Source organism: Saccharomycopsis crataegensis, assembly GCF_037102585.1.
Source record: "Saccharomycopsis crataegensis DNA, jcf7180000000073, whole genome shotgun sequence".
In the NCBI taxonomy this organism is placed as follows: Eukaryota; Fungi; Ascomycota; class Saccharomycetes; order Ascoideales; family Saccharomycopsidaceae; genus Saccharomycopsis; species Saccharomycopsis crataegensis.
In genome coordinates, this window is record NW_027043820.1 from 1768536 (window position 1) to 1780732 (window position 12197).

At 38.0% G+C, this 12197-nt stretch overlaps 3 protein-coding genes across 3 annotated transcripts; 1 reads left to right on the forward strand and 2 right to left on the reverse strand. All coding sequences in view use genetic code 12, as the record gives it.

The window, feature by feature from the left end:
- Window positions 1–5968: 5968 nt before the first annotated feature.
- MLH2 (mismatch repair protein MLH2) lies at window positions 5969–8329 on the reverse strand (the record flags this gene model as incomplete). Its single annotated transcript, XM_064995125.1, has 1 exon — window positions 5969–8329. One exon carries the CDS (start codon window positions 8327–8329, stop codon window positions 5969–5971), a length of 2361 nt encoding a protein of 786 aa, XP_064851197.1.
- A 280-nt stretch (window positions 8330–8609) lies between these two features.
- On the forward strand, window positions 8610–9530 carry DASC09_015230 (SNAP receptor PEP12; the record flags this gene model as incomplete). The annotated part of the gene is made up of 1 exon (XM_064995126.1): window positions 8610–9530. One exon carries the CDS (start codon window positions 8610–8612, stop codon window positions 9528–9530), a length of 921 nt encoding a protein of 306 aa, XP_064851198.1.
- Window positions 9531–10110: 580 nt separating this feature from the next.
- Window positions 10111–11619, reverse strand: DASC09_015240 (uncharacterized protein; the record flags this gene model as incomplete). Its single annotated transcript, XM_064995127.1, has 1 exon — window positions 10111–11619. One exon carries the CDS (start codon window positions 11617–11619, stop codon window positions 10111–10113), a length of 1509 nt encoding a protein of 502 aa, XP_064851199.1.
- Window positions 11620–12197: the final 578 nt, after the last annotated feature.

The window sequence follows — 12197 nt, forward strand, 5'->3', positions numbered from 1 at the left end:
AAAGACTGAAATTGCTCAAGGTGCTTTCAACCACGGTTTCAAGGGTCTTTGTTCTGTCTTCGTAACTGCTGCTTTTGCCTTTTCCGGTACCGAATTGTGTGCCCTTGCTGCTGCAGAAACCAAGAACCCAAGAAAGGCTTTGCCAAAGGCTACCAAGCAAGTTTTCTGGAGAATCACCTTGTTCTATGTTGTCTCCCTTACTCTCGTTGGTTTGCTTGTTCCATACGGTGACAAGAGTTTGGGTGGTGCCAGTTACGATGCCAGAGCTTCTCCATTTGTCATTTCCATCAAAAATGCCGGTATTAAGGCATTGCCATCTATCTTCAACGTCGTTATTTTGATCTCTGTGCTTTCTGTTGGTAACTCCTGTACCTTTGCTGCCTCCAGAACTATGGTTTCAATGGCCGAACAAGGTTTTGCTCCAAAGATTTTTGGTTACATTGATAAGGCTGGTAGACCAATCTTCTCTACTCTTTTCTGTTTGCTTCTTGGTCTTTTGTGTTTCCTTGTTGCCTCTAAGAAAGAAGGTACAGTTTTTAACTGGATGTTGGCTATTTCTGGTTTGTCCGCTCTTGTCACTTGGGCTTCAGCTTGTGCTTGTCACGTCATTTTCAGAATGGCTTTGAAGGCTCAAGGTAGAACCACTGATGAATTGTACTTCACCGCTCAAACAGGTGTCTGGGGTTCTGTCTATGGTGTCATTGGTTACTGTGCTGTCCTTGCTGCCCAATTCTGGATTGCCGCTTGGCCATTTGAGTTGTCTTCAACTGGTTCTGGACGTGTCAATGACTTCTTCCAAGCTTACTTGGCTGCTCCAATTATCCTCTTTTTCTATGTTGCTTACATGGTCTGGAAGAGAGATTTCACTCTTTTCGTTGGCCTTAAGAACATTGATTTGGACACTACCAGAAAGGTCGTCGACATGGACTTGTTGAAACAAGAAATTGCCGAAGAAAAGGCTTATGTTGCTTCCAAACCATTCTACTGGAGAGTCTATAATTACTGGTGTTAAGATATTCCTGTTAGTATGAATATCCCACAAAAATATTTTTTTTTTCTCTTGTTTTATTCTTTAGAATAGATTTTTTGCTTCATTATTTATCAATTTATTTCTTGCTCTCATTTATTTCTGTTTTTTCTCGTATTTGATACCTAACTCATTATGTTGGTCTTTTCAGCTTTCAGGGGAGTTTGATACTTCCAAATTAACAATATATCTAAATGTAAATTATTATTTTATAATTTGGTTTTATCCTGAGGTATAGTAGCACCCCACTGTTGTGTGCCATTGAGACTCCCGCCGCTAACTAGAACATCGATATTATTCTTTACGAGATGGGCATTAGTTTGGGTTAATTCAGGTTTTGTACAGTAATCCTGTAACTTCCTGGCCCTTCTACAGGATATGCTTATTACAGAAGTATTTATGACCAATATATCCTTATAAAGTAAAGTGCTAATGTCCACTAACCCGGGGTAAATGCGAGCCTTCCAGTGCCTATGTGTTACTGGCTGTATAAGGCGTTATTCTTTTATCTCTAATTTTCATGCGAGACGATGAAATAATAACAGAAGGGAGGAAGAAGAATATTTGACTTCTTAATCCAATATATATAGCTATCTCCGCTGAACTTGCGCCAGATATATTATAAAATGATCAGATGTGTTCAACGTACTTGGTCTAAAACTCTCTAATTGAATACAAAGCTCAAACATGTGGCTCCTATTTAATAACCAGGTATTAATATGTAATAATAGTAATAACACAAAGAAGGTAAATGCATTAAAAACAATAAATTAAAATGGACGCGTTCTGGCTTTAAACATAAATAAAAGTTGTTGATAATAATAAAATGAAAAGTTGGGTGATCATACTAGTATTATGTATGATAGCACAATTCACCAAGGGGACAACTGACGTGAATGGTAACTGAGCAAAAAATAATGTGTATATTTGAAACTGTTGGCCTTGATCCCCCAAAACTCCCGTTGAAGGAGTACAAAAGAAGAGCTTGGGAGATTATATCCTGTATAGAACAAGATAGTTACCCTTCTCGCATGCATGTCGAGGTACCTATGGTGAGCGAGGTGGGTATGTATGCTGACATAGTAGGTGAATGTTTCAGTTAAAAGCACCCCAAACGAAAAAAGCTTTCAAAAAAAAAACAGTTACCTTAAGTATGGTGTGTGTGTGTGTGTGGGGGGGGAGACAGGTTACTTTGACGTTTCAAAAGAGATTATAATCGCCTTATCATCATGATTGACCGAGTTTACTACTACGGGAGGTTTGTGGGTCAGTTATTATTGAGTGATTTGTGTAGTTTTCCTAAAAAGGAAAGGTCAACAGAAAAAAGAAATTCAGGAAGAAGAAAATAAAAGTAAACAGATATCCAAGCCAAAAAATAAAATGGGCACATTGGAAAAGAGTATCTGACCAGAATCTACACAAGCTATTTTTTATCTTTTTTGTTTAGTTCTCTGCACTTTGATGGATGTTCATGCGTTTCCAGTGCCGTGCTGTTCCGCACAAAAGATACTGGGCAAGTGATCCTACTGCAAATATCATTCTTAAATGATCGCATCCACATAATTGGAAACCGTTCTTTTAGACCAATACACTTGTGCTGAATATATCGCTGCCACTTTCACGCGATACAATTATTAACGCAGTACCCAAATGATTTTATTATAAAGGTATATGGAGAACGTAATAGTACTACAAATCATAAAAGTGATAATATAGAGATATTCACTCATCTCTTACGCCATGGATATATCCATCATCCACCCCTTTTGCCTGTTGCTGGCTTTTTTTTTTTTTTCGATCTTGAGCCTTCTGCAATTAAGGTTTGAGAGAGGTGCAGATCTGATAAGGGCAGTGCCCTTTGTTGTTATCTTTTCTCCCCATACGCTTCGCTATCTATCTGTCTGTTATGTGCGGTACATTCAACGAAGTGTCAGACGGTTTATCGCAGCGTTATTGCAGGGCCCGTCCCAAGCTATCTATTAAGTTCCCCACTCACCAAGTGGCCCACAAACGCAGTTATTACAATAAATTAACAGATATGAGCAACATAGCACTATGATACTCTGACTATATCCGTCCTTTTATTAATATATCAATAAAGAACAGTCTCTTCATTTCGATAAAAATTGTAAATCATGGAGAGAGTCGTAGGGCTTGAGGGGCCCAGAGTTACTTATATATGCACCCAGACGCATACATAGCAGTAATATCAAACTCTATTTTGCTTCAATTTCTATAATTCTATCAACCATTTAGTTTTGGAAGGTGCCCCAGGTATAAATATCCCTGATTTCCCCCCCATTAATAATAGGTTAGCTTTCGGTTATTCTCACCCTAAATGTTCTTCACCTCAAACAAGAGTATTATAATCAATAATCATGTCTGAAAAAAAAGCGAACTCAGATATCGAAATCGAACATGAAGTTGGCAAAGCTTCTCCTTACACTGAACCATCCAAGGGTGGTGCCTGGCACAACTTTATTGACTCTTTCAAAAGAGACGAAGATCAGTTTGCCAACTTGGAAGGCCTCAGTGAGCTAGAAAAGAGAACCCAAAGATCCACTAAGTCTCCACTTCAAAAGAACTTGAAGAACCGTCACTTGCAGATGATTGCCATTGGTGGCTCCATTGGTACTGGTTTGTTCGTTGGTTCTGGTACCAGTTTGCAAACTGGTGGTCCAGCTGGTATTTTGATTGCTTACACTTTGATTGGTACTTTCATGTTCACCACCGTGCAAGCTCTTGGTGAGTTGGCTGTCGCTTTCCCTGTCTCTGGTGCTTTCGCTGTCTACAACTCTCAATTCATTTCTCCAGCTTGGGGTTTTGCTATGGCTTGGAATTATACTTTGCAATGGTTGATCGTCTTGCCTTTCGAATTGGTTGTTGCTGGTATGGTTATTCAGTATTGGAATAAAGAAATTAGTCCTGCAGCCTGGGTTTGTATTTTCTGGGTTTTAATCACTTGTATCAACGTTTTCGGTGTCAAGGGTTACGGTGAAGCCGAATTCTGTTTCTCTATCATCAAGGTCATTGCCGTGGTTGGTTACATCATTCTCGGGATTATTTTGGTCTGTGGTGGTGGTCCAAACCACGAATACATTGGTGGTAGATACTATCAAAAGCATGGAAAGACTGAAATTGCTCAAGGTGCTTTCAACCACGGTTTCAAGGGTCTTTGTTCTGTCTTCGTCACTGCTGCTTTTGCCTTTGCTGGTACCGAATTGTGTGCCCTTGCTGCTGCAGAAACCAAGAACCCAAGAAAGGCTTTGCCAAAGGCTACCAAGCAAGTTTTCTGGAGAATCACCTTGTTCTATGTTGTCTCCCTTACTCTCGTTGGTTTGCTCGTTCCATTCGGTGACAAGAGTTTGGGTGGTGCTAGTTACGATGCCAGAGCTTCTCCATTTGTCATTTCCATCAAAAATGCCGGTATTAAGGCATTGCCATCTATCTTCAACGTCGTTATTTTGATCTCTGTGCTTTCTGTCGGTAACTCCTCCACCTTTGGTTGTTCCAGAACTATGGTTTCCATGGCCGAACAAGGTTTTGCTCCAAAGATTTTTGGTTACGTCGATAAGGCTGGTAGACCAATGGTTGCCACTGGTATTACTTTGATTTTCGGTCTCTTATGTTTCCTTGTTGCCGCCAAGAATGAAGGTACCGTTTTCGGCTGGATGTTGGCCATTTCTGGTTTGTCTTCCATTTTCACCTGGGGCTCAGCTTGTGCTTGTCACGTCATCTTCAGAATGGCTTTGAAGGCTCAAGGTAGAACCACTGATGAATTGTCCTTCACTGCCCAAGCTGGTGTCTGGGGTTCTATCTATGGTGTCATTGGTTACTGTGGTGTTCTTGCTGCTCAATTCTGGATCGCTGTTTGGCCATTTGAGTTGTCTTCAACTGGTTCTGGACGTGCCAATGATTTCTTCGAAGCTTACTTGGCTGCCCCAATTATCCTTTTTTGCTATGTTGCTTACATGGTCTGGAAGAGAGATTTCACTCTTTTCGTTGGTCTTAAGAACATTGATTTGGACACTACCAGAAAGGTCGTCGACATGGACTTGTTGAAGCAAGAAATTGCCGAAGAAAAGGCTTATGTTGCTTCCAAACCATTCTACTGGAGAGTCTATAATTACTGGTGTTGAACTAATCATGTTCTGGGAAAATTGTCACCAAGCAATTTTTTTTTTTTTCTTGCCCTTCTCGCTTGTTTCCTTTTTGTTTAGATTTAGATTAATAGTTCAGTTTTGGATTGTTTTTGTGCTACTTTTCTTGTTTCTTTCTATCTAATACCTTTTTATTCCAGTAGGTTGTTCTTAGCGGAGTTTAAAGCTCTCAGTTGGCCATACTTAACAAAAAAATATTATATTTAATTTATTTATAATTTTTCATTTGTAGGATGTTTTGATATAAGGTCCAGTATTTGCTTTACCACAGGTAGAACACTTAATTGCAAAAATATTTTTGACGTAACACACACACAATTTCGACGGGCTCTGGGAAGCAGATAAGAAAATCCCTGCAATTTCAAATAAACGCTACTTTCATTGGGAAAAATTTGTTATCCAGGTGCAAATGGTTCACTGTCCTCCTTTCCTTAATTAACGGACATCACTCACTCATTTGTTTATCTGAAACTGCCCAATTTAGCTAGCCCTCACTCACTGGGATCTGCAGGACGAGCAGATTGAGTGTGAACGGCGCAAACACTCGTTATCTATGGTTTAACGCGCTCAGAAATCGCAAAGGCATCTCATCATTATGACTGGATAAGCCCAGTTTTTTACGTGTATTATTTTTATGATGATCCATGTTTTCAAAATGAAGCGGTCAAATGAATTAAGCTAACAATCAGATATATTACACGCAATAAATAGTACATAAACTATGTAGCTATAGTAAGACAAGGGTTACTCTTTAAGAGTATAGAAAAGCTTTGACAATCTACTAGACTTCCAAAAGACACCAGTTTTTCATTTGTGACACTTTAACAACCTCATCCGCATCACCATTTATGTTGTTGAATATACCTTGTGCAAATTGGAGAATTTTCGTTTGAGAGTCAATATCCTCAATTTCATAAAATCTCAACAGATTTTCAAAGACAGAAGTTGTCATGGATAGCGCATCAAATGATGGATGAACATATATATAACAATGTGTCATCTCGGTTTTGGAAGCGAGACGATAAGAAGATCTTGCATCCTTGGATACCGGACAAGGAGAGCTAGAAGATGAGAGCTTTCGAGTGGCAGAAGATTTATCTTTTTGTATAACAGATCTTTGCAGCATAGCTATTATTAGGCTATTGTTCGAAGATTTTGACGAATGTTCAATTTGTGTCCTTTCAATGCTGTTTTTAATAGTATGTCCTTCTCTTAATGAAGAGATGCGATCAGCACAAATGTCGCTAGTAGATGTGATATTAGGACTTGAGATTTTATTGTCAGATTCTTTTATAGCAGGATCTTTTGCACATTTTTTCTTTACTATAGTTTGCAAAATTGGGGTTTGTTCTCTCTTACTCCCTAATAGTTTTCTATCGTCTCTAGCTTGACACATAGAGCTTTTCAATTTGGACAAAACAAATGGATTTGAAATGGAGATATCTTTAGATAAAGAGAGATCTTCATTTTGTAAAGCAGAAATATCTTCGTTGGAATTCAGAGAAGCATACTCTTGGAGAAGCGTATCATCGGTTATATCTGCCATAGAGAAGCACCAATCTTCATTCGCCGTGGTTGAAGCAGTGATAGAAGAAGTATCCCCCTTTTTTTTGTCATAGGTAACATCATCAATAATATCTAGATTTGTATTTGAAACTGTGTTGATATTTCTCTGCAGAGAGATGACATTGGAAGATGATACTGAACGTGATCTTGTGAGATCAATAGCTTCATTGTGGATGGCAAGTGTATTGACACCAGTTTTGATTTCTTTGTCATTGCTATGCTTCTCTAGAAGCTGTATGAAATCGTCATCATCATCTTCTAGAAATTTATCATCGGAACCGCTTAGCTCTGGAAGATCCTTCTCGCTTATGCGTACCATATCATCCGCAGCTCCCTCAGCCCTAAAATTGTCAATGATTGTGTTATTGTTAATATTCCTTGTAGTTTGTACATATGTGACTTTGGGTCTTTCAACATTTTTTTGTTTTTGATGATCCAAATCACTATTGGTTTCTTGGTGACAAATTTCAACTTTGTTAATCAACCATTCTTCCAATTCATTCAATACCTCATCCTCAAAATCTAAGGTGATATCACATTTCTCGGGCTCAATATTGACATCACCTGTCGCATTGTCACTCAGTAGTTCAGCATACCAATTATTAGGTGCAAGTAATCCCAAGCCCGTATAAATTCCTTTTACCATCTTCGCTACCCGTTTTCCAAATCCCATCGAGAGAGACATCACTCTACCATTAACTGATAGAACTTTAACGGACCTTTGAGATGATATCACTTTATTCTGAGCTTTCATTATTGGCAATATAAAGGAAATTTTCCAAGATATATCCGACGTCTCAAAAAAAAGTTCCATGGTACCAGACACCACTTCTTTACTTAAATTGTGAACCCCACAAAGCTCAGAAAGTGTATTAATTTTAGAATCAGATTTGTTTATGATCATAGCTGGTATAGATATAGGAGCGCCGTTGATAACTTGTCCCTTAGCATTGTGTTTAGTGAACTTTAGGGAAAATTTTGCTTTACGGGCATTAATCATACCATAGCTTATTACTAATTCACGTAGCAGGCTTATGGTTGATGATCTCTTTTTCATTAAAAACTTTTTTCGCACTGGTAGGGAATCAAATAATCCAAATATTGTAACGCTGGTGCCGTCAATGGGAATAGTTTTTTTAGATCTAGGAATAATTTCACCTTGTCCATCAATATGCCATTGCTCACCAACAGTGTCATCTCGGGATTTACTAGCAATAATCATTCTTCTGTTGCCCAAAGGAGAAGAGTTTCCACAAAGACTAGCAAGAAAGAAGAGCGCTTCCCCACGAAATCCTAAAGAAGACATCTTTAGTTTAATATCTTCCATTGTCTCTATTTTTGATGTTGAATTACGTCGGCAAACAGCAGCACGATCTTCTTTAAAAATCCCCCACCCATTGTCTTTGACCGATATTCGTGAAAGGCCAGCAGTTTCAAAGTCAACTTCTATAGTTATATTAGAAGCATCAGCATCAAGAGCATTATCTATCAACTCACGTACGACGGTGACCGGGGAAAATATGGAAGACGATGAAAGAATAGAAACAGACGATTCTTCTGAAAGAATATTGAGCATCCTAATTTCTTTTAACAGTCAAGCAATATTATAGAAATATCGGTTCTTTTAACAACCATTTGTCCATCAGCACCAAAAAAACAGACTCACTGGATTCTTCTAATGGCTGGTTATGTGATGATTTTAATGTTGATATTTTAATTTCGCTCACATGCCCCAAAAAATATACCACTGGTATGGATCTTTATTTTGGGGTGGCGCAGAGGGAAAACAGCCATTTTTTAAATAGTAATTACTTACACACAAAGATGGTTTGTAATATATTATAAAGTATAGAAATATGTCATTAATAGAAGATCTTGAAGCCAATGATCCAACTACATCGTTTAATGCCATCATTGAACAGGTTTCTGGTAGATTATTCCAAATTAATAGTAATATCAACAATGTTAAGAAGCTTCAGACCACTTTGACTGATAGGTCGCGATCACAATTACCAACCAGTAATCATGGTTCAGGGAACAAGAATCTACAGAATCGAATCACAGAACTTGTAGATGCCACCAACGCCTTGTTCCATGAGTTGAACGAGCCAAAGACTGTGTTGGTCAATCGTTATGTGTACCATGGTAATAATAGTTATATGGATAACTTGGGAACTAGTGGGTATCGAGATGATGTGGACGATGAAGAACCACAGACTCACGGATCGGAAACTTTAGGCATTAGCAAAACCCAAAATTTACAAAAGAGCAAAATTTTGAGAGAAGTGTCTTCATCTTTGATGGCATTTCAAAATGCTCAAGAAGAATTCAAGCAGTTCATTACAGTACAGGAACAACAGCAAAAACAACTCTTGTTAGAGGAAGAGGAGCAAATCCTAAAAGAAAATAATGGTTCCATGGTGGCCCATCAAAGTACTATTGTCAAAGAACTTGATCCTATAAATAATGCCGAATTAGTACATCATATTCAATTGGTTTCTCAACGAGAAGAAGAGATCCAACATATTGAAAGTTCTATTTCTGAGCTAAACACCATCTTCCAAGACTTAGACTCGCTAGTAACGGAACAAGGTTATATGGTTGATAATATTGAAACGAATCTTAATAGTGCCAGTGATAATGTCAGAGCAGCAGACAGGGAGTTAAGGAAAGCAAGTAACAGCCAAAAAAGAAGTTTAAGAACTAAGAAATGTTTAATGAGCTTGTGCGCTGTCGTACTATTTGTGTTGATGATTTTGGTATTAGCATTGACTTGAATCCAGCAGTTATTATTTCTATTTTCCTTTATTATGTTTCAGTTTTGTTTACGTTTAGGTTTGTCAAAGACAAATATATTGATGGTTATGTTTCTATATTGGCTGCATTATGTGATATAAACTGTAGAGTCACGGTTAAATGGCATTTTCGATTGTGCTTTTCGATCTCATATCTTTGTTTCAGATGAAGCCTATGCACGGTTAGACAAAGTCCATATTTTGCTATGAATGTCGTAACTACAAGCTATAATATTCAAAATTGAATTATTTATGACATTACAAACCAAACCTATGATATTAAAAATTAAAGTTAATAGAAAGAAAAGAAAGGAAAAAGCAGCAAGATTAATAATAATAATAAAAATAACGCTAAAAGAATAGACAGAGAATGACCCTGGAATAAAATAGTTTCCAGCAGAAGCAAAGATGGAGGTGATTAATGCGTTTTGGTAGGGGTAAAAAATTTATTCTGCGAAAAATTTTGAGAATGATTGCAGCAATTCAAGAGTATTCCAATTAGAGGGCTTATTACTGTAGGAATTAGCAAATAACAACAAAAAAACCAGTAATATTGTCCCCATTAGAATTCATAGCTTGACTCGTTCTCAAAATTGCTGTACAAATTATTCCCATTATTTGTATCTTCATTGAAATCATTATCAACATCTATGATATCGATAGTCATCTCAAAGTAAATAGAGGAAATTTGGTTTCCACCATTCGAATTTGTCATGCCTTGCGATGGGATATTAAAAATATGTTGAATTATCTGCTCTATAGACTCGGTAGAGATAGCAGTGAATTCTCCATTTATATGATCTCCTTGGGTGTATTGGGATAATGGGCGTTCTGCCCCTGTGATACCCACCTCCGTGTTATCACTCGATACAAACCGTCCAGCACGATCATTCAAAGGAGAATAAGATCTTTGATTATCTTGTTGTAATAGTGACCTTGTGGCAACTTCATTCCCAGCCAAGGGATTGTTATTGATTAATCGAGAATGATGTAAGGTGTTCTCCCTGTGAATAGCCATATGAGATGCGTTCGTCAAATCATCATCACGACCAATCCCGAAGAGAGGATCAGCATAACGATCTATTTCAGTATTATTAACTACCTTATGATCTACACTATTTCCAATTGAATGATCATTCATGTACAGATCCTCTTCATCGCATCCCAATAGCAACCCCATACTATTTCTTGGCGTTGTCCTTTTAGTTTTAGCAGGCAGGTTGCGAATGGTTGTATTTGGAGAATTTGAGGATATTGATACCGCATCAAAAAGATTTGATTCCATTTGTGAAGAAGGGGAGGAGGGAGTCCATGTCGATTGAGGAGAATGAGAGTAGTGCCGCTTCCAAATATTGTTCCTCGGTGTGTTAGCTCTTTCAATACTTGAGCCCATCACTGGATCATTTGTATTGAGGGCACTAAACTCATTATTAGAGGGTTTACAACGTGTAACTGAAGCGATATTATTTGTAGCAACCTCATTGAATGATGGGGATTCGGACGTCTTTGGCTTGGATTTTGCTTCAGATTTTCTTTTGGTCAATCTCTTCGTCACCATTTTGAATTTCTTTGAAAAGGACATACTTATATAATTGCCTACTCCTCTTTGTTTATCATTGACAAAACCCATAGTAGAGTTGCTGTCAGTATTAGAACCGCAACAACCAACAATCCGAAAAGAATCTGGCGCTTCCCTCCGAGATCGTTTTGCATGATTGTATCTTGAAGATGCCTTCCTAAAGAAATTGAAACTATGGAAAAATGGGAATAGTGGTTTATAATGACTTTCTGCAGGGCCAGCATCAGACCAGGCTTTGTTCTTATCGTTATCAACGTCAGCGCCAAATATACCAGTATCCAATTCACCAGCCTGTGATATACTTGAACAATCGGAAACAGAATTCAGACCATATAGAGCTGCTGTTCGTCCATTATCAAGTGACTGACCACCGGTGAATTTATTTTGAATTTTTGAGGTTGTACCGCTATCCACCATCCCTTGTTGTGTCAATTCAGAAGGCCTGGGCGTCACTGTTGAGGTTGTGGGAAGTGCATATGATCCACCAGACATGTAGCTAGAGTTATTTCTTGATAAAACACTAATAAAAGCAAATTATCATGAAACAGACACGGATTTAATTATGTATCCTGGATTTTCCCGTATCTTTTATACTCTGGAGTCTCTTCCTATTCAAACTTGAACTTATCAAGGAAAATCCCCAAAGGCTCAATTTCTGAAGATGGGATGCCCCATATAAGGTGCAGACTTCCATCACGTGAAAAAGTAGTTTTGGCGGCGGGCTGATCGGCAGGGTGAGTCCTTAAAATGCCAGATAGAGTTTGTGATGGGTTTGAAGCATGCAATGACCAGCAACAATAGTGTCATAAATGACTGGTCAATGAGTAGGTGTAGATAATGATAGAATTAAGGATCAGAAGATTGACCAAAATTTTAAGGAATTTTCCTCAGTTGTTAGCTTGCTAATGAGCTCTGAAAGTGGTCAAATAGGTGCCAGGCTTTCAGTAAATGTCAAAAAAGAGCTGTTAAAAAAGCAGTCGTCCTACAGTAAAGAATAGAAAATATTAGCATCAAAGAGCAAAAATAATTTTTAAGCCACAATAAGTTAGCAAAATGAAACATTAAGGAAC